This window comes from Choloepus didactylus, chromosome 9, assembly GCF_015220235.1.
Source record: "Choloepus didactylus isolate mChoDid1 chromosome 9, mChoDid1.pri, whole genome shotgun sequence".
NCBI lineage: Eukaryota > Metazoa > Chordata > Mammalia > Pilosa > Megalonychidae > Choloepus > Choloepus didactylus.
This window is the reverse complement of record NC_051315.1, coordinates 60,345,214-60,371,353: the sequence shown is the minus strand read 5'-3', so window position 1 is coordinate 60,371,353 and position 26,140 is coordinate 60,345,214. Positions and strand designations below refer to the sequence as shown.

General features: G+C 36.2%; 1 protein-coding gene across 1 annotated transcript in view; it reads left to right on the top strand.

Moving 5' to 3' along the window:
* The window catches only part of TLK1 (tousled like kinase 1), a 162,955-nt gene that overhangs the window by 94,233 nt on the left and 42,582 nt on the right, over window positions 1–26,140 (top strand). The window contains exons 4-10 of the mRNA XM_037848811.1: window positions 13,723–13,798; window positions 16,559–16,605; window positions 18,276–18,371; window positions 19,649–19,738; window positions 20,745–20,837; window positions 25,176–25,286; window positions 25,405–25,541. Coding sequence (XP_037704739.1) covers window positions 13,723–13,798; window positions 16,559–16,605; window positions 18,276–18,371; window positions 19,649–19,738; window positions 20,745–20,837; window positions 25,176–25,286; window positions 25,405–25,541 — 650 coding nt within the window. The remainder of the gene's footprint in view (window positions 1–13,722; window positions 13,799–16,558; window positions 16,606–18,275; window positions 18,372–19,648; window positions 19,739–20,744; window positions 20,838–25,175; window positions 25,287–25,404; window positions 25,542–26,140) is intronic.

Sequence of the window (26,140 nt, the reverse complement as noted above, 5' to 3'; positions counted from 1 at the left end):
ATAAGTTTTGTTTTTATGAACAAATAATACTAAAATATTTATCTAAAAAAGATAGCAGTCTTCTACTTTCCACCCCTTCCCTGAAGCAGACATTCTCTATTCTTTCAGCTTTTCTTCCTGGTATTTATCTCCATATTTTATAATAAATAATATGCATGTCCTGCTATTTTGATTCATCAGTTGGACATTATCTGTTGTCTCCTTAAGGTTGATAAAGAGTTGAGCTTCTTAGCATCCCCTTTCTCTACTTCCTATCTTCCTATCCAGTACTTTTTTTCTAAGAACTTTTCTAAGTACTTTTTTCCAGAACCCTTCTTTCTTCCATCCTTTTACTATTGAAATTGAAAAGCATCTGATAGTTGCTGTTAGTTTTACTGAATCTACTTCAACTGAAAATTTTCTTAGTTGTGATACTTTATTTTTCATAGTTGTGATACTTTATTTTTGAATTTGCTGTTTATTTCTAAATGTAGAGTTGCAAAAGGAAAAGTTTCCTTATTAATGAAATCACTTGGTAAGGAGTAAGGTATTGGTTTTGTTTTATTTTGCATCATTTTAACAGGCTCCAAAAATTCAGTATATTTTGAATCAGCATTTATTGCATATCTCTTATCTTCTGGTCTCTGTGCCCAAGCACAACGAATATAAAGATGAATAGGCTACAGTTCCTGCCTTCTGATGGAGTCAGTGTCTAGTGGAACAAAGATTTTAAACAAACTATTCGTAAACAGTGTGGGCTGTAAGCACAAGGTGTCCTGGGAGCAAAGAGCAAGAACCCCTAATTTCATGTGCCTGTAGGGTGGAAATGGAAGAGAGGTCTTCCTTTAAAGAGGAAGTGATCATTGAGTTGTTAAGAAAGCTGTGAATTTCTCCGACCACAAAGGCAAATTTGAGAAGTCAGGCAGAGACTAGGATATGCTTTTGCTTTTGTTTTTGCATGTAATCATGGCAAGTAGTTTGGCTCAAGACATAGGGCAGGAATTCTCAACTCTGGCTGTACTTTAGATTATCTGAGAAACTTTTGAAAAAATATAAGCTGCCTGGATGATTACACTTGTTTACAAACCTCTGGTATAGGGGGTATAAGGGAGAATGGTGAAAGGTAAGGCAGGGATCAGGTTTTGAAGGCCATTGAATTTCATGGTAAGGATTTTGGATTTTATTATGGGATGGAGAGCCGTTAAGGCAGGTAAAACAAAGTTAGTGTTGTAGAAGGGTCCTTCAGGTGGCAACGTAGAGGATGGAATGGAGGGGAAGTGAAACCCAAGCTAGAAGGATCACTTAGTTAAGGAATACTGCTTTCTTTACAAACCTCCAAACCTCCAAGGTTTAGAGGAAGAAAAACTTCAAATGAGGAGAGTTCTCAGCTATGCTTTTTGGGTTTTGCCTTCTTCAGATTCTTTAACTTTGGTAACTGGTGCCATCACTACCCTGGGCCACCCTTCTTAAACTTTAATGTGCAGATAGACTACCAAAGGTTCTTACTCAACACAGGTTCTGATTCAGCTGGTCTAACATTTCTAACAAGCTTCTGGAGTCTACCAGATTTAGGAAATAGAATTAGTAGGGTGTGATGATTTTGGATGAGAGGAAACAAGGAAAGGGAGGAGCCTAGGATTATTCATAGAATAGCTTAGGTGATCGATAGTGCCTTTGACTGAGATAGATAACATAGAAGGAAGATGAATAGATTTGTCATAGAAGGTGTTGAGTCAGATTCTGGGCACTTTGAGTTTGACGTACCTGTGGAATGACTACTTGGAGATGGAACAGACAGTATATAGTAGAAGCTATATCTGGAGCTCAGGAAAGAGATGAGGCTTTAGAGATGAAGTCTTAAGAGTCTTTGGTTCAGGTGCTAATTAAAGACTTGGTTATGGATATGCAGGTCTCAAAGTATGGTCTGATGATCCCTGAGGGTCTCTTTCAAGGAAGTCCAGGAAGTTAAATGATTTTCATGTTAATACTAAGACATTGTGTGCCTCTTTTACAATAATGCTGACATTATTTGCCTTTTTTAGTTTTATTAGCTCGTTAGTTTACGGTAGAAATTTCCATTTTGACCTTTGATCACATCAGTGATCTGAAGATTTCTGGATTGTGTTCTTGTATATTCTACTGTTTTAAAATGTTTCATTTTTAATTTCTAAAATGGTAAACATCTATAGTTATTACCCACACATACATAAAAGCTCTTTGGAGTCTTCAGCCATTTTTAAGAATGTAGAGGGGTCCCAGGACCAAAAAAATCGAAAACTGCTGCTGTAGATGAACTTAATGTGTAATGCTAGGAAATGTTAGCATTTGAAGACGGGTAAGGTAGATGTGCTGGAGAAAAAGTGGTAGCCTGTTCATCACAGAGGTCAATTAAGATGATGACTGTAAAAAGTAATTTAGGGTTAGTTTTAATGGCTGAATGGGAGCAAGATGTCAGCTTATAGTTGATTAAGGAGTTATTGGAAAATGAGGAGAGTAATGATATCAGACAAAAGCGGTGGATTATCTGACCAATGCGCACAACAGCCAATCCATGACGCTGGGTTTCAAAGAAAGAGTTTATTGCTAGGCGCAAAGCAGGAGATCAGACAGCCTATTGACCTAAAAATCTGTCTTCCCGAGTGTAAGGAGTTCAAGGTTTTCATGGATTCAAACAAAGAGAGATGGGGTCATTACCATTAAATAGCAAGTATAAGCGGAAGGGAGGGGAGATGACCATTTCTTTAGCAAGTATTGGCAGAAACAATTTACAAGTGAAAAGGCATGGAATGTACTAGAACCAAGTCAATGGTTAGTTCTGAGCTGATTCAAGTTCCTCCTTTAGCATTGGGGGGGTTGCCTTTGTGATTACAAGTTTTATAAGTTTAAAAAAAAATGGATAAAGAGAGTACAAGTGAGGATCAGTCATCAGGTTTTTACAACCACAAGATGAAAGCTATACAATCATTATCAAAGATTAGGGCAGCTGGATTACAGTTCAGAGTTTTGGGTATTTCTCTCTGCCTACTATAATACACCAGAAAGTAAGAAGGACTGCCTATATATTGATTCAGTAATCATAATCATCCCCTAAATCCTAACTTCTCAGTTACAGTAAAAGTAAGTATTGACTGCTATTGCAAAATCTTGACTGTGAAGGAAAGGAGATAGTATCTAGAGTGGAACTGGCTTGTTATATTACGTGCTAAAGAGAGGATCATAGAGCTGTGATGGAGACAAGCAAAGTAGAAGAGAGGAAAAAATAGAAACAAAACAACTTTTTCTGGAGGAAGTATGACTGGGTGAAATCCAGAGCCAGGTGGGCAGGGTTGGTCTTGGATAGGACCAGGAACATCCTTTCCTCTGAACTGGGAATAGATAGATGAACTTGCATACCTGATAACCTTATCTCCTAGAGGTTATCAGCTGGAAGGAAAGAAGAAAGAGTGGGTTGTAAGTTTGAGGAGAAAGGGGGAAGTTGGAGAGAGCGACACTCATCTTCTATGTGAATGTTGAAAATGCCCGAAGGAGTTAGAAATACGGTCTGTAGTCCTTCTCTGCTGCCTAAAACTCCAGATTATTTTATGAGCACAAGAGTTCATGTTTCTTGGTTATCAATTTTTCAAACTTCTAGACCCTGCCTTGATCGATCTACTTGCAGTTCTCCTTTCAGGACTCTTCCCTGTCTAAAGACAAAGCCTCTCCTTCTGTAATTGCTATCCCTACCTCTACGCTACCCCAAGAGGCTAAGATAAATAATGTGTCTTCTAGCCCATTTGGAATTTATAGTGAATGTTAATACCATAACCATTCCTCTTCCCTACCTTTTTTTTTTTTTTTTTATGTCTTAGAATATATTTTTCTGCTTTATTTTATTTCTTACTGAGGTTGGGCTATTTGTGACTAAATACAAATATTATTGAATTATGTCATCTTTAATAACAGAGGCTGGAGAAGCAGTTATGGCCAAATATACGTGTGCTTATGTACAAATGCTACATAATATCCATGTTTTTAAAGCAGGCATTTGTCAAATAATTCTGTTTATGCTTCAACTTAATCTTTAATACTCATCTTTATAATATTTGTACATAACTGTTAAGTTTTTCGATCGGGAAGAGAAGAGACAAAAACTAGATCAAAAAGGAGTTTTATTGTCCGGCTGTGTGCAGGTGGACTGAAGCCAAAGATGGCAATAGCTCCAAGCCAAGGAACAGTAGGGCTTATAAAGGATGGTTGACAGGAAGCTCTTTGTCCAGGGACAGGAAGGCTGGCAGGTTTAGGTTTGCAGTCTTTCAGTGGCTACTTTTGGGAAACAGGGTAATTGGCAGGCTTTCACTGGTCGGTTTGAGAGTGGGGGCTTGGGAGTGGGAAAGTTTAAAATTTTAAACGTTACCGCAAATCTACAGAATTTCTAAGGGCGTGAGGGGGCTGTGGTTCTATCACAAGCTTGCAGGATTCCTAAGGCTGGGGGTGGTGGCTTATTGCGGACCTGCAGGGCTCCTAGGGCTGGGAGGTGGGGGTGGGATGGAGGGGAGGATGAGGGTCCAGGGCCTAAACCTAACATTCCAGACTATTAATTTTTCTAGGAATGTTGAGGGACACAGGTCTGTCCTTCTGTATGCTTCAAGTTGATGGGGGGCATAGAGTTGTCCCTATGATCCGTTGCAGGGTAGTGGCTGGTAAGGTTGTTTTCGTTAGAGGAGTGTCATGTTGCCAACAGCTTCGTTGGTTGTGGCCTGGACAGTTCTGTGAATGAAATTTACTAGGCACTGTATGAAACAGAGCTCCACAAGCAAAAAGAACAAGATTGGTATTAAGGGTGCTAAGAGGGGTATAAGGATAGCACAGAGCAGAAAACAGCAAGTTTCATTAAGCAAAGCAAAGTTTTCTCCTGTTTCAGCTGTGAGAATATTCAAGGCTCGTCTGTTCTGCAGAACCATGCTTGCTAGACTGTGGAACTTTGTTGATTTTTTTTTTTTTTTTTCCTTCTTATGGCTTTTTCTGTAGCCATACTTAATGCTACTATATTTTCAGTGGGACTCCCAGGTTCTTGCTTTGGCAGATATCCTATTACTTGGATTTGAGCACCTAATGCTTTTAGTAGATCCCTTCCGAGAAGTGGGGTGGGACACTCTGGTATTACTAAAAACTGATGATTTAAAAGAAATACTACCAATTTGGCAAGGCAGAGGTGGGGTAAAGGCTCGAGCTCGAGGGTTTCCATCTACTCCTACTATGGGACAGGTTTTAGAGGAGAGAGGACTGGGGTAAGAGATTAAGTCAGAATAGGTAGCTACCCTATTGATTTAAAAATTAACAGGCCTGCATGCCACGTCAAGAGACACCTGGGGCGCGATAATCTCGATGATCTCTGGTGAGATTCAGGGAGCTATTTGCCCCAGGCCCATTCAGTCCTGGTTGAGGGTGGCTATTAGGGCTTTTGGAGAGACCTTGCTCCCCCTTGGGGGTTCACTCTACTCTTGGGCCAAGTGTCCTAGCTTCCCGCAATGTGGACAGGGCCCTGGAGGCTCTCTCCATTCTGGGGGCTCCTTTTGTCCTTGGGGGCACTCTCGTTTCCAGTGCCCTGTCTCTCTGCTTTGATGACAGGTTCTCAGTGGATTCTGGTCCTGAGTGACCCTGAGGTGGCTGCTTACTATTTACAGCTAAAGCTATGAGTCTCGCCTTATTCCAGTCTCTCCTTGCTCTCTCTTCCTCTGCAGTCCGGTTCCAATTATTAAAGATAGAAAAGGCAGTATTCATAAGGTTATTTGTAGATGTTTGAGGTTTCAAGGCTGACTGTCCTATAAAGTAGGTTTCTAACATGACTTGTCCTTTCTCAGAGTTTAGGTCTACATTGGTATACTTTTTATAGCTTTCACTAGCCTTTCCTTGAATAAAGCAGGGTTTTAACTAGAAAAAGGGACATGGATCATTTTAGTTCCCTTATTCCCATTTGATTTATTCTTGGTGGGCTCAGAGACTAGGTTTAGGGGATTTTTGTTCCTGAGCCTTTTTGATGCCTCAAGTTGTGGCGGTCTGACTAACAACAGGTCATTTAAAATATCTGCTTCCTCTTTTTGAGATACAAGGATTTATTTCTTATTTTGCCTTTAAGATAATATACTTTACAAGCTCCCCACATGGTCTTTTCTTGATAGAGGATTATAAAATGTTGGACATATGGAATTTCAGACTGTTTCCCTTTCCTTTTGCAAAAAAATTTAATTGATGTGTGATGTTAAAGCCAAGAGTGCCGTTTTGTGGTTATTCTTCCCACCTTTTAACCAGGAGCTACTGCTAGGGTGGCAGAAGCTGCCCCACCCTCTTCCCTCCTTGGGGGATTAGGGGGTTGAATTTCTTTTGTTAAGAACAACTTTTAAGAATGGCCAGGCATTATTTAGCAGTGATATCGCTAGTTTTTACCATTCTCTTAACTTTGACCATAGAAATATATTTCCCTTGCTGCAAATGTTTTGCAACTTTCTGTATCTATTTTAGGTTTTGTTCCACATTAAACAATAATAATAATAACCAGTCATTCCTGACAAAACTACTTTCCTTTTCCTTTAAATAAAAACATCTCTCATACCCTTTACATTTAAGTTACTAAAACAGTCTTGGGAACTAGTTCTTCTGGTTTGCTAATGCTGCCGGAATGCAAAACACCAGAAATGGATTGGCTTTTATAAAAGGGGGTTTATTTGGTTACACAGTTACAGTCTTAAGGCCATAAAGTGCCCAAGGTAACACATCAACAATCGGGTATCTTCACTGGAGGATGGCCAATGGCATCCAGAAAACCTCTGTTAGCTGGGAAGGCATGTGGCTGGCATCAGCTTGCTCCCAGGTTGCGGTTCAAAATGGCATTCTCCAAAATGTCTGCATCAGCTTCCAATGGCCGTCTTCAAACTGTCTCTCATCTTCATGTCCTCTCTCAAAGTGTCCCTCTTGGTTGTAGCAAGTTTGTTCCTTCGAGGCCCACGCTGAATGGGCTGGGCCACACCTCCATGGAAATGATCTAATCAGAGCCATCACCTACAATTGGATGGGTCACATGTCTCTGGAAACAATCAAAGAATTACAATCTAATCAACACCAATACGTCTGCCCACACAAGATTGCATCAAAGATAATGGTGCTTTGTGGGACACAATACATTCAAACTGGTACATTAGTCTTAAGCAACCATTTCATAACATAGTATTACCATTAAAATTAAACTTGTTAGAATAATGCTTCCATGTGTAAAAGGAATGAGATGCTTTTACCTGCAACTGAGAGTGTTACCAGTGATTCTGCCAGTGTGATGGTGGTTACTGGAGCCTTTTCAGTACCCGGGCATTTTCACTTGTCCATGGTGAGCCACAGGAGATTGGGGAGCTCAAGCCGTGGATTGGACTGGCTTTGGGAGTTTGATGTTCTTCGGCTTGGAGGGGCCTGAGAGCAGTCAGACTTTCAGTGGCTTTGCTGTTTGCACAGCAGACAGGGCTCAAAGGATTTTTTTCCTTTAAGGCTTTGGCTAGTAATTGACATGCCTGCTTTTCAGAGGTAGCCCTGGCTTTTGTTTTCTCCTGCTCTTGTCTTAATTGAATCATTGAAGTCCTATAAAAAAGCTCACAAACAAGGAACTCAGAGCAGCTAAGAGTGACATTTTGGAGCTGCAGCTTCGAGAGTCATTTTGAAGTTGGCCATTGAAAGCTGACACTGACATTTTGGAGAATGCCATTTTGAAACACAACCTGGGAGCAAGTAGACGCCAGCCTCATTCCTTCCCAGCTAACAGAGGTTTTCCAGATGCTATCAGCCATCCTTCAGTGAAGGTACCCTATTGTTGATGCCTTATCTTGGACACTTTATGGCCTTAAGACTGTAACTTTCTAACCAAATAAACCCCCTTTATAAAAGCCAATCCATTTCTGGTGTTTTGCATAATGGCAGCATTAGCAAACCGGAACAGATTTTAGCACCAGAAAAGTGGGGTGCTGCTAAGCTTGCAAATACCAAACGTGTTAGAACGGCTTTTTAAATGGATAAGGGGAAGATTTTGGAAGGATCATGAGGAGCTTGATAGAAAAGGCCTTCCCTGCTTTGAAGAGACTGTTGGCAGAATTACGGACTCTAAAGATACTTCTGATGAGGCCTTGAATAGAAATGATGAATGTGTCATTGCAAACTGGAAGAAAGGTGATCCTTGTTTTAAAGTGGCAGAGAATTTGGCCAAATTGTGTCCTGGTGTTGGATGGAAGGCAGAATTTGAAAGTGATGAGCTGGAATACTTAGTTGAGGAGATCTCCAGGCTACATGTGGAGGATGTAATCTGGCTTCTCTTTGCGGCTTATAGTAAAATGTGATAGGACAGAGATAAGCTGAGAAATGAACTCTTGGAGACAAAGAAACCAGAAACTGATAGTTTGGAAAATTCCAGGCTTCCAGAAAGTAAGACCCCAGAGGCTACAGCCCACATGAGGTTTTAACCAAACATGGAACCGGACCGCTGTTTCAGTACAAGTCAAGATTGGAGATGGAGTTATCCAGAAAAGATTTGTGGAAAGTCCTGTTGTCTGATGGTTTTGACTTCTGTAAACTGCATGCCAAGCCTGCAGAATTTTTGCGAGATCTGTATAGTCAGAACCACTGCCAGTCTGGACTGGAGGGGACAGAGAAGGAACAAACTGAAGGAAACATTCTTCAAAGACGGAGGCATGGAGGTTGAGGTCTGAAGTCAAGAGGTCTTGGGCAGGACAAGCGGAGTGGCCCGTGCTCGTGAAAAGGGTTAGTTTGCCTCGGAGGCAGAGTGCGGGCCTTCTGTCTTAATGCTCAGGAAGAGTGCTGCCACTCCAGGCCCCAGAGAGGCTGGAGCACATTCCCTGGGGATTGGGGAGGGCCTGGCCACCACCACACTGTTCAGAGGGGGTTGAGCATGTGCCCTGGAGATGGAAGAGAGTCTGGATGTCACCCCAGTGTTTGAGGAGGTGCCAAGAAGGTAGTCTCCAGTACATAGATATGTTGGAGCACTCACCCCAGCGTTTGGTGAGAAAAGGGCTGCTGCAAAGGCCCTTGGAAAGGGTTGAACTACTGCTCGCTCAAGCCCCAAGGATAAAACGTCATTTGATAAATGACTCTCAGATTTTGAAGTCTAATGAAGTATGCCCTGCGGGTTTTAGGAACTGTTTTGGTCCTGTTAAATCTGTTTTCCTTTCAGTTTCTCTTTATGGCAATGGGAATGTTTTGTTTTATGACTCTCCCTCCTTTGCATATTGGCAGCAGATAACTTGTTCTGAGTTTCACAGGCCACAGCCAGAGGGGAATTTTGCTTTAGGACAAGACCACACATGTGACTGATTTTGATGGAATCTTGTACTTAACTATTGTTAGTGAAATGATTGAAGTTTTTGTGATATTGTGATGGGTTGAATGTATTTTGTGTATGGAAAGATCATGTCATTTTGGGGTCCAGGGGTGGAATGTGCCAGTTAGGATGTATTATGTCCCCTAAAACACCATGTTTTTGATGCAGTCTTTTGGGAGCAGAGGTATTTAGTGTTGATTAGGTTGGAACCTATTGATTGAATGTTTCCATGGAGATGTGACTCAATCACCTGTTGGCTAGACTTCTGATTGGATAATTTCCATGGAGGTATTACCCCATCTATTCAGGATGAGTCTTAATTAAATCACTGGAGTCCTATAAAAAAAGCTCACAAACAGAAGAACCTCAGAGTAGCTGAGTGATATTTTGGAGAGCAGCTAAGGGTGACGTTTTGGAGAGCAGCTTAGAGAATAATTTTGGAGAATGCCATTTCAGAACACAACCTGGGAGCAAGCAGACACCAGCCTCATGCCTTCCCAGCTAACAGAGGTTTTCCAGATGGCCATCAGCCATCCTTTAGTGAAGGTACCCTATTGTTGATGCCTTACCTTGGACACTTTATGGCCTTAAGACTGTAACTTTGTAACCAAATAAACCCCCTTTATAAAAGCCAAACCATTTCTGGTGTTTTGCATAATGGCAGCATTAGCAAACTGTAACATTGAGCTTTTGTCTTTTTTTTTCCCCAGATTTCAGCACCAAAATATTAGGTTTTTCGATCAGGCAGAGAAGAGATGAAAATTTGATCAGAAGGAGTTTTATTGTCTGGCTGTGCTCAGGCGGGCTGAAGCCAAAGATGGCAACAGCCCCAAGCCAAGGAACAGTAGAGCTTAAAGAGGATGGTTGGCGGGAAGTTCTTTGTCCAAGGATGGGGAGGCTGGCAGGTTTATGTTTGTAGTTTTTCAGTGGCTACTTTTGGGAAAGGAAGTAGTTGGAAGGTTTCCATTGCCTGGTTTGAGAGTGGGGGCTAGGAAGTGGGAAAGTTGAAAATTTTAAATGTTATTGCAAATTTACAGAATTCCTAAGGTGGGGGGGCAGCAGTGGCTGTGTCGCACACCTGCAGGATTCCTAAGAGTGGGGGTGGTGGCTTATTGTGGACCTGCAGTGTTCCTAGAGTGGGGGGCAGGGTGAGGGCCAGGCCTAAACCTAACAATTACCTGAATCAGAATTGGACAATGTTAAATAATTCTGTCTCCTCCTGGAGTCAAAGTTTGCTTTCTTTGTACTGAGTTGTTTTAAAGTCCTTAACCCTCTACTCACTGGCCTTGAATTAGTGCTTATTTTCAATTGAAGTGTATTTTAGATCTTTTAACTTATTTAGGATTGGAAAGTTATGGATATATGGAAGCTGGGATAGTTGTTAAATCTAGAAGTTTAAATTAGTTCTACTTTCAGAAAGTATGATTGTCCTTAAAGAAGATAAGTTGCTTTGTCTTACTTTTCCTCTAACTTGTTTAATGCAGCTGTTATATTAAAGAATATTTGATTGCTCTCTCATTTGAACTGAGTTTCTAGAAATAGTCTTAGAATTTAAATCAGATATTTCCCGCATTTGAGTTGAAGTTGTGTTGATGGTCCATCTGTGTTCAGCATCTTGCTTCCTATAGCTTTTTCTCTGCCTGAATTTCATTCTGCTTATAAAGGACTGAAGTAATAGGATTAAGACCATCCTGATGGAGGTGGGCTGCACCTTAACTGGAGTGACCTCATCAGAAGTTTCTACTTACAATAAATTCACAATCACATGAATGGATTAGATTTAAGAACATGTTTTTCTGTGATACATATCTCTGAACCACCCTACAGAGTAATTTACATGTCTCTAAAAAAATAAAAACAAAAACAAAACCCTTAAATATCCTGAAGTGTTCATCTAGTGACATATTCAAAGAATGTTGTCCCAAATAATTCTGAGAATTTCTACGTATTCTATATCTTCCTCTCCTCCCACCCCCTTGGAGACTGGAGATTTCTAGTACATGTTAGCATTTTAATGATTCTGAGATGCTTAACAGTAAAGAAATCTAATTTTGTTTACCCTAATTGAACCACCCCTCTACCCCATTTTAAATGTAGCCTCTCAATATATTGTTTCAGCAGTGTTCCTTGAACTATATACCTTAGAAAATAATATGGAACCACTTAGAACATTACACTTTCTTAGTTTTCTAGATAGAAAATGCTATTTCCAATATAAATGCTTGAGAATTGCAGTATTTTGTGTGATTTTTCTTGTTTATTCAAAAGTAACTTGTCAATATTTAAGATTGAATTCAAATGTGATCCTGCCATGCTTAAAAATTAGTATAACATTAAGCTGATCTGAAAAATCATATTTTCTTGAACTTAAATTATACTTTTTTTACACAAATTAAGTTGGAAAGAATACGAATAAATTATTTTTGGGGGGTTCTTTTTTTGTTTTACAATAGATTGGACATTCTTTATAAAAAAGTGTTAGCTTAGAAATTTAAATGTGATGATGTTTTTATTTATAGGAAAATAGATTGGTTACAGTTTGAGTTTGGTAGTTTTGACAACGAAATTACACAAATGAACCACCTATTCTAAGTTGCTGGTATATGAATCTACCTCCTGAGTGAATTGTCGGTTAGAGTGGATTTCTTTAAGATCTCTGGTTTTGATGTGAAAATATAGGTGCAATTTACTGGATATACCAAATTACATTTACAAACTGAAATTTTGAGTTCTTTTTTGTATAGTGGGTTCATTCATTTTTTTCTTGGTGTATGGAGTATGTACTGTGCCTCATAGGGAAAAGAAGCATTTGGGCTTTGGAATTATATGAACTGGATTTGAATCCTGGCTCTGCCACACTAGCAGTGTTACCTTGAGTTAAGTCATTTAGTAGTTGTTCATGAACTTATTGAGCAATAACTATATGCTAAGCATATAGGGTGCAGAAGATATAACTGTCTTTAAAGAACTCACAGGGATGGTGGGAAGGACAGAAGTTATAACTCTGTCTTTAAAGAATTCAGAGATTAGTAACATTCAGTCCAACCTCTCTGAATCTGTTATCTTGTTGGCAAAATGGAGGTGAGAGAACATCAAATTCCCAAAATGGGACTTAAAGGAACAGCAGGTGCTTAGTATGAGTTAGGTTATATGTTATCATTCATACTATGTAATCATCGGTCTACTCAGAGACATCAAATATGGATTAAGTCTCTTCCTTGTTTGGGAACCAGAATGCCTTAAGAGATTTAAGTGCTTGATATGAGTCATTCATTTAATCATTTGTTCATTCAGTATTCATGGAGCGCCTACTAAGTTCATAAATTGTTCTGAAATTAGAAGTATTTACCAAGCATCTAGAATTTGAGAGCCCTGTACCATTGCCTTATGCTTCTGCTCTTGGTATCAGTTTTTGACTGAATGCAACAATCTGTCATACTCCACCAAAATTACGTGTTTTGTTAATCTGAGGGAAACATTTGCTGTCAATTAAAGGAACAAACCTATAATTTGGGGACAGAGCCACCATCTAGGGCAGGGGTCGGTAAACTTTTTCTGTAAAGAGCCAGAGAATTCATATTTTAGGCTTTGTGGGCAATATGGTCTCTGTTGCAGCTACTCAGCTTTGCTTTTCTGATGTGTAAGTAGCCATATATAACACATAAACAAATGAGTGTGATCTTGTTTCAATAAAACTTTTTTTTATAGACACTGAAATTTGTATTTCTTGTAGTTTTCACAAGTTACAAAAATTCTTCTCTTGATTTTTTATTTTCAGTCATTTGAAAAAGTAAAAGCCATGCTTTGCTCCCTGGCTATTCAACAGTAGATTTGACCTGCAGGCCATAGTTTGCTGACCCCTGACCTAGGGAGTCATGAGTGTTGTTGGATAATGATTGCCAGGCCTTGAGGTTCTATATTGTAGGGACGGTATATTTCAAGTTTTATGTCTGCTCTCTGTTTTCTCATCTAAGTTTATTTTTATAAACTAAATATGCATAAGTAGTAGAAAACTAATGGGAAAAACTTAAGGTGATATTTATTCATTCATTCATTCATTTTTGCCTTAGCCGGGCAAGAATTGAAGGATGTAGTTTTAAAGGCTAATTACTCTCAAATTTAATTCATTCATCTCAAATCAAATTCTGTAAATATGAATTTCAGGTAATCTGTGCAACATCTTTTATACTTGGAATTTTTAAAAATTCACATAATAGGAAATGTTATCTTTTAAAGTAAATCGTATGTCAGAGTAATAAAACATTTACATCCCATCAGCATTAATAAGCAAAAACAGTTTTTGAGCTTGAAAATAAAAATAATTTTTATACTGATTGTAATAATTTTGTATGTTAAAATTGTAACTTAAAATTCTGTTAACTTGCTTTCTGTAGACACCAGAGAAGAAACAATCAGAATCATCCAGGGGAAGAAAGAGAAAAGCAGAAAACCAGAATGAAAGTAGTCAGGGTAAGTGAAATGAAATCTTCTTTGAAGCCAATAGGCATGCATAATTAATTTTTCTGAATTTTAATCAATATTTTAATTGTAAAATAGGTAAGTGATATTGTTTTTGTGAATTCCATAGCTATTATGTAATTTTTGCATTAGTAGTAATCTGTTTAGAGCATACTTTGCATAAGAAATAATAATATAAAATTAGAATCTTTTTGTACACAGGTAGTTAGCATATGGCTTTTAGACTTTTGGGACACTTTCCTTATTTTTTATTTGGGTCCTAAAAAGACAAGTATCATATCCAAATATGTTGAACATTATCTTATCATCTTTTACTTTCTCTCTTTATATGAATTATGATATTGAAATGGCTTTTTGTTTTTTGAATAAAACCTTTAGATCTCAGTTTAAAACAAGTGCCCAAACTATTATTCCTCCTTTTTATTTAGAAAATACTATATATAAAAAGATTGAGACAGTAAACACAAATTGTTCTTTCCACATCTGTTCTGCATCATTTCTTGCATACCTTTTGTGATAGGAACTAAGAAAACTATTTCAGTTAGACTGTAAAATCTCAGGTATGAGACAGCAAAATTGTACTATAATTTAAGTGGGGCATTCAGAAATCAAACACTGAATTGTTTAAGTTAAATTGAGTCCTTAAATCATGTATAATGATGATGTTATGTATAAATGCTACATGTGTTGGAACCAGTGTTTAGCTATAAGGTCTAGTGCCATGAACCAATGGCCCACCAGTTTATATATGGTCCTAGAGTCAATGAATATATTTGCAGCAACTATCCCTTTGGAAGAAAGGAATTAAGTCACTCTAGGGCCTTTTCTCTAGGTGTGTAGTACTTTGTATCTCAATTTGTGCTGAGATACAAATTGATCTAGTTCTCCCAAGTTGTATTAGTGGAGATTGTCTGTCTGTCCATCTGTCTGTCTGTCTGTCTATCTGTCTATCTAAATATGTGTATATAAAGCTATATTCATTACCATGCCTTCAGTTGCAGATTTAAAAGCAAGTGAGGGTTTCTGGGTTGGTTGATCCAGCAAATGTCTTTCAGAACACACATTTTTCCTCTGTCTATTCTGCCATCCACAGAATTGTCTGATTTTCTTATGGTTTTATGATGGCTGCCAGTTTTCGTTGGATTTATTTGTTTCAGCTTTTTCACGTGTATTTGCTTTAGATAGAGGTTGGCTTTCTGAGATTTTCCCCTAAAAAACAACCAGGGTTCCTTCCTTCAAGTCCATTGCAAGCATCTCCTGTCATTGTTGGCTAGAATTGGGTCACGGGTCCATTCCAAAACCAATTATGCCCAACAGTGGTATTATTACCTTTAAAAAAATCAGATCCATTCCTGGAATAGAAGACGGAGTAAAGTTTCCGAAGGAGTATAGGCTCAGTTGAGAAGGGAAGATATTTGAACAAAACTGGATTTCTTATAAGAAGGAAGGAAGAGGAATTGGAAATGGAGGCTGGTTAGGAGTTAGCTTCCCATGAAGCGTATGGGCTGCATAGGAGAGGGGTGTTAATGGAACAAAATCTGGGGTCAATTAAGGAAAAAGAATTGAGGAAATGGCTTTTGGATAGTCACCGAAAACATCTTTGCCTTTGCTAAAATATAGCACCTCTTTGGAATCTGCAGGAAAGTTGTTAAAGGCAGAGGGGTAGTTCCTTTACAGTCCTCTGTGATCTCTTAATAAATATGCATAAAACTGTGCAAATCCTGAGTACTTAGTTAAAAGAAAAAATCCTACCTTTTTCCAGGAAAGAGTTTAAGATGATCGAACCTGTAAGTATATTGTTTATTCAAGTCAGTAATTTTTGTGTACAACTTCAGTGCCTGGCATGTAGTAACCACTCAAGAAATATTTGTTGAGTAAAATGAATGAATGAATATGTCACTACTGACTTGATATATGTATATGTTTAAATAACACAAAGCTTTTGATTTCATGATAGTTTCTCTATTAAGTTCAAGAAATCAAATATTCTGTGTAGTTCCAACTAATGATAACTGCCTTCCTCCCAAAAAAGCATCTCTAAACACCTGTTTCTTAACAGATTCTTTATCCAATGTTTATAAAACCAGTGAAGAATGTATTTTAGAGCAAAACTTTTCATAAAGAACAGTGCAATCTGTTAATGCCCTGGTCGGTTCATTTTATCAATATGGTTGTATAAGAACAGTATTTAAAATATGGTTTATTTTAAAACATGCTGTTAATTCAGAAATGCTTTTTAGAAAATCAGAACACGTTTTACAAAATAACATTTGTATTGAAGCATATTGTTACCAATTTGACAGTGATATGGTTTATATTAACCAGAGCTTTGGTGTTACTATTTATAGGTATGAATAAGTTTTTCATTTATGTAGTTGCCACTTGTCTTTAATTTTTATACGTTGCTTGGTTTTTATGAAATAATTTGTCATTAAGCAATATGGGTTCTTAAAACAGCACATCTCTTAATATCATTTATGTATTAGATTCTCCAGTAATTGAGATTTTAAAACACTGACATGCTTCTATTGGAATGTCATTTAGTTTTTGGATTTCTAGAATTGGTATCTGACCCTTTGAAGACACTTAATACTCTTGTGATTCCCATCACTACCCAACTAAAATATCATATGCTTTCGTAATTAAATAGGTGATTTTTATGTTTAGTTTGGCACATTCTTTTTTGATGTGGTGTGTACGACAGTCATGACTGACTTTAAATCTATAAATTTTTTTACTTTTGTATTTTAGGAAAAAGTATTGGGGGACGTGGCCACAAAATTAGCGACTATTTTGAAGTAAGTTCTTTGAGGAATATCTCCAGTTCCTAATTTGATATGATTCTGCTGTGAGCAGAATCAAGATCAGCACAAGGTCAGCTCTTAATTACCTGCTTGAGTAAAGCAGAGCTTTAGTACTATGATGCTTCATCTTCCTAGGGACATTAAAATTTACTTCTACATTGGTATGGCTTGTCACAATTTTCAAAGTTCTTTCTTACATATTTGCCATATGATAGGCAATGTAGGTATTAGTATTCCTGTTTGACAGATGAGGAAACTGAAGACCAGAGATGTAAATTGACTACCTAAAGGCATACTCTAAATGGAACAGCAAAGAGTAGAACTTAAAGTCGACCAACACCTAGTTCAAAGTTCTTTCTGCTTCTTACACAGGCTTTATTACACCATAGCAACATCTGAGACCTGTGGGTGGAGAGTAATTAATGATAGCAATATGAACCTAAGTGTCTCTGAAAATAATAGAGTGATAAGTTTAGACAGTTACCCAATCTGGAATATTTCCTTATTTCTAAATAGAAACACTTTTGGCTGCCCATTTTACATTAGAAAATATTACTATGATTATTAAAAACAACAAACATGATGTATTCAACTGAAAAATATATTTACTTGAGAATGAGAGCAGAATTAGCTGATTTGGGGAAGGATTAAGTTTGGGGTTCCCTCCTCTGACTTCAATTTGTTTTCTTTCTTGGGTTTACAGAATCTAAGGTAAAATTGTTGCTGCCCACAAGGTACCTAATGCTCTTTAGTTAAAGTCAGTATTTAGAACCTCTGCCAAAGATGGGATCAATTCAAATAAACATGTCTCTTGAATGCTTACTATGTGCCAGGCAGTATGCTAGGCACTATATACAAAATAAATGAGACAAACCACAGGCTGCAGAAAGTTGTTTAATGAACACACTAGGAAGTCCCTCTTTCTGCTGTTGTTGATGCCAGAGTTAAGTGAATAATTAAACAAAAGTGGTAGAATGGGCAATAAACTATACCTTGAGAGAAAGCCAGTAATAGCATATGGTTTTCACCTCCCATCCTTGGTATACAAACATGAGAAATGAGAAAGGTGGATGTGGAACAAGCTAGGTGGTTTCTCCATATGACCTTACTAAGAAAGAACTTCATGCTATTAAAGAGAAGGGAATTGGTCTATGTATACAGTTCTTTTATGTAGTGCCATGAATATTTGGATATTTAATAGGTCTTGAAAATCGATTCTGTTTTAAGATAGTTGATTATATTCACTAACATCTACATGTAAGCATTTTTAAAATGTTTAGGGATCATATTGGTTCAAGAAACATTTGTAAAAGAACTGTGCTAAGATTCAGGGGAAAAATAAGTAGGTTCACTGCTTCAGGATATTTATTTGTCTTTGAGTCTGCCACAATGTCAAAGGAAGGAACAATTATAGACAGAATGTTAGAGAAATAAGGGTCTTTACTAAATCTAGTTTTGTCTTCTTGTGCTTAATAATATTCTCTCACTAGTCTTTTAGTACTTGGCTGTAACTAACCTCAATTTTCCTTTTTTTCTGGACCCATTTAAGTGACTACTGTATTTAATTTAAAATAAGGTATGTTTTAATTAAATCCTAATGCCATGTCTAAGAACATCTAAGCTTGCTTTAATAAATAGTGATGTTTTCTTTTCATTTTCTTCAGTACCAAGGTGGGAATGGCTCAAGTCCAGTAAGAGGCATACCTCCTGCAATCCGTTCTCCTCAAAATTCACATTCACATTCCACTCCTTCGTCATCTGTAAGTTTTTACCTTTCAAGTTTTTCATGCTTAGTCTATGTCTAGAGCGTAATGCATATTGAATAACTTTTATAATTTGTTTTATTAAGAATGTCTTATGTAAATTAGTGTTTATGAAAAAGCATTCATTGAGGTGAGTTGAATCCTTTCTGATGTATTAGAATTTTACTTCTGAATGTGAGCTTTTAAAGTTAATGATTTCCTGAATTAATTATATCCAAGAAACAATGCTTCTATAAAAAAAAGGCTATTGAGCCTGTGGGACTAAAATGAACACTCTTTTGTCATTTTGTGTTCATTTATTGATTTCTGATTTCTAAATTTCTCATCAGTTGAATTTCTTAACCAATAAAATGACAGCACAATTCCTCTCTGAGAATCCTTAAGAAAAAGGTAGGCAGCCATTATCTTTGAATCATTTGGATGAGCATAGGAGGAGGAGATTGAACTGAAAATATCTTACAAACAAACTTTTTGTAACATTTTAAAGATACCGTTCCTTTTTTTATTCTTTTTTTTATTTTTTCAATTTAAAAGTACAGTTCTTTTACATGGATGGCTTTGCATATTGGGTTATATACTTTCATTATGTGGAAGTTCAACATCTAACCTGAAAAACTTTATTAGTTTTCATTAATTTAAAGATTAATTAAAGTTGTTTTTTTAATCAGAGTTTCACTTTATTCAAGTACCCTGTTATTATTTTGTGTCCCCTTCTAGTCCTTGTCTATAGCTGTACTAAATTGTGTCTTAATCATTTTGAACCTCAGACACATCATATTACCATGTACAAAATAAGGCATAAGAGTTGTAGTGATAGCAAAGATAGTTTTATAATCTGCTGCTTTCAATGAATGTGTTTTAAACTAGTGATTAGATAACCATAAGACTCATTAATCAATTGGTATTATAATACAGCATGCATTATTGCCCCTGGTACTGAGTTCTATGTTAATGTCTTTTTGGTTTTCCTTTTTAAACCATCGTAATCTATTTTTAATATTTTTGCTTTAAAATACTTTATCTGGCCTTATTTTCTTTAGCAGTTTGAAAACATTAAGATTTCTTTTATGGCACTAAACTGTAAGCGCCATGAAAACAAGGAACATATCTTTGTCTCTCTCATCATGTCTTTTAATGGTGATTAAAAAGTTTTAAGAAGTCAGTTATGTTTCAAATTATTGTCACTTCTTCAGAAATGTGAAGTAGTTGTTGCAAAGTAGAAACTTAATTTTTCTTTTTCCTGCTAAGGCAAAATGTTTAATGTATTTCCTTAGGTTCGACCGAATAGTCCTTCTCCTACTGCATTAGCTTTTGGGGACCACCCTATTGTACAACCAAAGCAGTTATCCTTTAAAATTACTCAGGTAATTAGTAACTAAATTATTTCAATGACTTCTAAGAAATCAGTGACCAACTTTATAGACCGCTAAGATGTGTTTGCTTTAGACATAGTCATAAAGTACATCAAGAAGTCTAACTTGTATATAAACAGTTTATAGGGAGTAAGAAGTTGAAACACCAAGTTTACTCTCAGGTTGGCTTTTTTTACACACAGGTAAATATACAGATGTTTTATGCTATTCAAATAAATAGAACAACCATAACATGTCATGTTTACTGATTATTTTTTGAGCCTAATAGTTATTGATGTCCATATTGATATATATAATTGATGTCTTCCTGAGGCCACTACATTTGTTGTAAATGAACATTAAAGCAGCTCATAAGACAGTGTCTGTTTTTATGTATATAGATATATGCTACAAAGTTGGAAAAATCTTTTGAAAATTGAATTATTCAGACATTTTGAACATTTAGTTTTATGAATTTTGAGTACTGAATTTTTCATTTTAAATTTTTGTGTGTGACCATTTCTGGATGACACTTTCTCACTCTGGGGAATTGGAAAAGGAGGTCCTTTTGCTTGACCACCTTGCTCTGATTCATTTTGATTAGACTTCTTTTGCAGGATCACATCCAAACTGTTGCACATGCATTAAAACTGCTTTCTTTGGATGATTGTAAGAGTGAGATTACAAGTGCAATTCTTTCCATCTGAGCAGCAGCAGCAGCTCATAAAAATTTGCAAAGTTGAAAATACAACTAAAACTATAGCACAAGGCAGTGGTTACGTTGAATTTCAATGAGAAACATATCCATATTCTAACAATTTAAACAGTTAACCTTTTTTTTTTGTATTTTATAGTATTTATACTTCTAAAGTTATTAAAGCTGAAAACTGCATTTAGACTTTTTGGGTATCCTTAACATACACTATTTTATTTTCAAAGCCAGAGTAAAAATCTATTTTTATGTTTCCATGCAATGATATATGTAATAGAGATAATAAAATAGCTTTCTTTCATTTAGACTGATCTCACAATGCTGAAGTTAGCAGCATTAGAAAGTAATAAAAACCAAGACCTGGAAAAGAAGGAAGGTCGTATAGATGATTTGCTCAGGGTAAGTAATAAGTAATGGAGGAAAAAAATTGAGTTAAAATATTTGGCAGCAGATAAACTGTTTAGAAAATACTTAGCATTATAAAAAATTTTATAGCAGAAAACTTTAATTGATAGTATAAATACATGATTGAAAATACCAAATTCAAAGTGAAAATTATTGGCTCTTTAAAATGTGAATTGAGAAACAGTTGAAGAAATAGTTGAGCATATAAAAATAAATTTTATAAAGCAGTCATAAGAAGGATATGTTTGATTTTGTTATACACCTAACTGACATTTGATACTCATCAGGATGAATTCACCACTATAGTCCTGTGCAATTTTTAATGGAAACTTAAAAAAAAAGAAGAGTATATTTATATGTGAGTCAGGAATAAGCAGTGGTTCTCTCCCCATGCTGAATCACCAGATGAAAACGGTGCTTCACTTCTTAAAAAAAAATACTGATTCTTGAGCCCTACCAGGAGGGGTTCTGATTAAATTGAACTGATGTAGCCCTTGGGCAATGGTAGTTTTAAAAGCTTCCAGAATGATTCTAATTTAAGCCAGCATTGAGAACCACTGTTATAAAAACACAGTAAAACCGACACCTGTGAACCTACCAAACTTACCAGTACCTTTGAAATATCCAGTGTGCCTTTCCTCATCCCATTCTGCTCACTCTTTCACATCCGTTTACCATTAATCACTATTCTGAATGTTGTATTCCTCATGCTCTGGTGTTTATTTATGGTATTGTTGCATATATACATTCCTAAACGATATGTTGTTTATTTTTGAACCTCATTTAAACAAAATTACACTGCATATGTCCTTTTGCCATGCTTGTTTTCACTGAACATAATACATGGGAGTCATCAACATTGAGGAGTTTAGCTAGAGGTTGTTCAGTTCATTGCTATATATAGTAACTGTTATATGAATGTACCATAATTTATCTTTTTTGCTTTTGGTGGACATTTTGTTTCCAGTTTTTTGCTAATATAAAGAGTTCTGCCAAGAACATTCCTGTACACGTCTCCTAGGGCAAAATGTGTAAAAGTTTCTCTATGGTATATATACATATATGCTTAGGAGAGGCATGGCCAGTATACAGGGCGCGCACATCTTCACCTTTACTTTGTAATGCCCAATTTTTCCAAAGTGGTTGGATCAATTTACACTACACCAGCAGCCGGTCAGAAAAATCCCATTGCTCATTATCCTTGAGATCAGTTGGTATGATCAAATCAATTGATTGATGCCCATCTGATAGATAAACTTATCATCTCATGGTTTTATTATGCATCCTCTATTTACTAATGATTTTGAGTATCTTTTAAAATATTTATTGACTATTCATGTTTATTTGGTGAAATAGCTGATCATGTTTTTACCCATTTTAAAAATTTGGTTGTCTTTTTCTCATTGACACCAGTTGTGTTGGTGTATATGTTCATTTTCTCTCAGTTTGTTAATTGTCCTTTAATTTCTTCATGCTGTTTTTCTGATGATTGGATGTATTTTTAATTTTGATGTTATTAAATATATCAATCTTTTTGTTTATAATTTGTGGTTTACCAATACCAGATTATTACCAGAGGTATACCAAAGAATTAACTAATTCTGTTTTGCCCTAACATCAAGAAGATAATATTCTGTATTTCCTTTTAAAAGTTTTATAGTCTGGCTTTTCAATGTAAATTACTAATCTCACTGGAATTGGCTTTTAAGAATGGTGTGAAGTAGGGCTTCATTTTAATTTCTTTCCATATGGATAACCAGTTGTCCAACCCCATTTAATGCAAAGTTCATTCTTACACTGCTTACGCCATCATATAACCTAGTTTCCATATACAAGTGGATCTTTTTGGGGTTCTTCATTATGTTCCATTATTCATTGTTACTCTCACTTGGGAATGCTCTTTGGCTGTTAGGAACAGATAATATATACGCTAATACTTTAAATGAGATATAAGTTTGTGTTTTGAGAGAAAAACAGAAGTGGGCAGCCCAGGTATGATGGCTCCACAGTGTCATATGGGACCTTGGCGCCTTCCGTTCTGCTTCCTTATGCTTAGTACATGGCTTCCATCTTGAAGGTCATATTGACATCCAATATCCATCAGAGTCATAGGTATAATATCTGTGCTTCAAAGTGAAAACAGGAAGAGGAGCTGAAAAACAAATAGGACAGCAACTCTGTCTGTAGCCTTCTTGGATAACGTGTTGAAGAACTTACGCTTACATGTTATCGGTCCCATCCTTAGCTGCAAGGGAAGCTGGGAAGTGTGCTCATTTAGTTAGGCACATTTCATCCCAGAATAAAACATTAGGGTTGCCTTATTAAGAAAGAAGGGAGAAACAGATTTGGGTGACCACAAATACCGATGCTTTATATTAAATCTCAATATGTGGTTGAACAGGTATCTCCTCTTTTTTTTTTTACTATTTTTGGTACTTTTCAGTCAGAGACATTTCACAAATCAATTTTTAAAGTCATACCCAGGCCTACACACATACCCTTGGTTTTTGGTTTTTTGTTTTTCTTTTTTTAATTGTACTTAATATATGACTCAATTTTGGGAGACTGGGCATGTTTAGAATAATGAATGCTTTCATCTGGACATAAGAGCTCTGTTTTTTTTAGGCATTCTTTAAAGTCTCATTAAATTTTATAATTTTCTCCATGGGATTTTGCACATCTTTTGTTAGATTTTTTCTTAGGTACCTTATTATTATTATTTTTTAATATGAATGTATACTTTTTTTTTCTTTTTTTCTTTTTTTTTTTAAGTATTTTCTTGCTGTTTCTAGTTGTTCCGGTTTGCTAAAGCTGCCAGAAATGCAATATACCAGAAATGGATTGGCTTTTACAATGGGGGTTTATTAGTTCACAGATTTACAGTTCTAAGGCCATGAAAGTGTCCAAACTAAGGCATCAACAAGAGGATAACTTCACTGAGGAATGGCCAATGGCATCTGGAACACCTCTATCAAACTAGCACACTAGTGTTTAGAAATGCCTTTGATTTTTGTATAATGTCCTTATATCCAGTCGCCTTCCTAAATTCCCTTTTAATTTCTGATAGTTTTTCTATAGGTTCCATTGGGTTTTCTTTGTGGAAAATCATATCATCTACAAATAGTAACATTTTTGTTCTTTCTTTAACTTTACAACTTTTATTTTTGATCTTTCTGATCTGGATCAGAAGTTTAGTACAATGTTAAGTAGCAGTGGTGATACCAGGCATTCTTTTGTTATGCCTAGTTTTATAAAGGCAAGTATCTAACATTTTACCATTAAAATATTTCCAGTAAGTTTTGGTAGATGCCTGTTATTAGGTTAGGAAAATACCATTCTAAATCTGTTTTGCTAGACATTTTATTGCAGCTCTCTTGGTATTAAATTCTGTTCTCTTCTTCTGAAAATGTCTTTATTTTTACCTTCTTCCTTGAGAAAGTTTTATTGGGTATGTAACTTTAGGTTGATGGTTATGTTCTGAGTACTTTGAAGATATTACGCTACTTTTCTTTTTGCTGATAATGATTCGCCTAGACAAGTGGTTCTTTAAGTGTGGTTTCTATCCAGAAGCATCAGCATTCCTGGGGAACTTACTGAAAGTAGAAGTTTTCAGGCCCCACCCCCACTTCGGATCTACTGAATCAGAAAACTCTGGGGATGGGGTCTAGCAATCTTTGTTTTAATAAGCCCTCCAGGTAATTCTCTTGCCACTATAGTAGACTAGTCAGACTCATGTCCCATGCTAGGAGAGGCCCCTTCCTTGCCTTCCTTGGACATATAGTTGCCTAAAAAGTGAACAAACTTGGTATCCTATTGCTATGAAAGAATGGTAGGGATAGTTAATTGATGGATGGGTGACTGACAGTGTAATCCACAAGTTTAATAGAGAAAAAAAATTTATAAGTTAAAAAAGATGCTCAAGAACTCACATTTATTTTTAAGTGTTAGATACTTTTGTATACCATATTTCATTTATTTCAACTAGGTGAGGTAGATAGTGTTACCCCTATTTTGGAAATAAGAAAATTGAACTTGGATTCAGATAAATTATTTAATCTAGTCAAGGATACATTCCTTAGAGTGTGGATTTTGGATTTGAATCCAAGGAATTTGTACAAGGATACAAATCCCATGTACTTTTCACTATACAATTAATCAACGTTGATCAATAATAGTATCCCATGGGAAGTTTTTTTCCCAGTATCATATTTAAATATTTAAACTTAATAATGCTATCTCTTTATATCATTTATTCAGAACATTAAAAATTTCCTAAGTTTTTCATTTACACCTAAATCCTATACCTTTTGTATTTCCTACTTATGTTTGTAGGCTAACTGTGATCTCAGACGGCAAATAGATGAACAACAAAAATTACTTGAAAAATACAAAGAACGATTAAATAAGTGCATATCAATGAGCAAGAAACTTCTTATTGAAAAGGTAAGATAAAAGTTCAGTAAGTTCTCCCTTTCCCTTCACCAACCCCTTTCCCTTTGTAAGCCTTGAATATTTAAACAAATAAATTTGAGTGATGATTTTTTTTTCCTCTTCCTTTCAGAGTACTCAAGAAAAACTGTCAAGCAGAGAGAAGAGTATGCAAGACAGATTACGCCTTGGGCACTTTACAACAGTTAGACATGGTGCTTCATTTACTGAACAATGGACAGATGGTTTTGCATTTCAGAATCTTGTGAAGTTAGTCATTCTTACATTTTAAACAATTTAGTATTTGTTTAAGTTTTCGTGACTTTAAAAGATTTTGAATTGGAATTATGTTCTATGTCTCCTTACTACTCTTTGAAAGCATAGAATTTAGTACAGGTGAAATGAAGATGTAAACAGAGGTGTTCTATTACAGTTTTGACTTTATCAGACTTCTTGATTAGCATTCATCTATAGAGTATAATGTATCATTGTAAGCATGGCTTTCCCTATAAACTGACCATCTAGCTTTTTAGATGATGTTTTGAAAGGAAAATTGTTAAAAATTTAATTTTCTTTGGAAGATACTTCTTTATATCCTGGAGATTTTCTACTTTATTTTTTTCCCATTCCCCAACCCTTACTTTGAAACAAAGAATTCATTGTTAACCGTATTTTCATGAATTCAGGTGGTTATAGGTAAGGTTAAGATGACTGTATGTATTGAGACAGGACCTAAGCTGTTTCTTTCTTTGCTGGAAAATTTACAAGAACCTGAAAAGTGACACTAGTGCCAACATCTACATCAGCTTTCCCAGAGTCAATCCAACTATGGAAAATGGAGGCAAGGCCTTATTTCACATGGTATATCA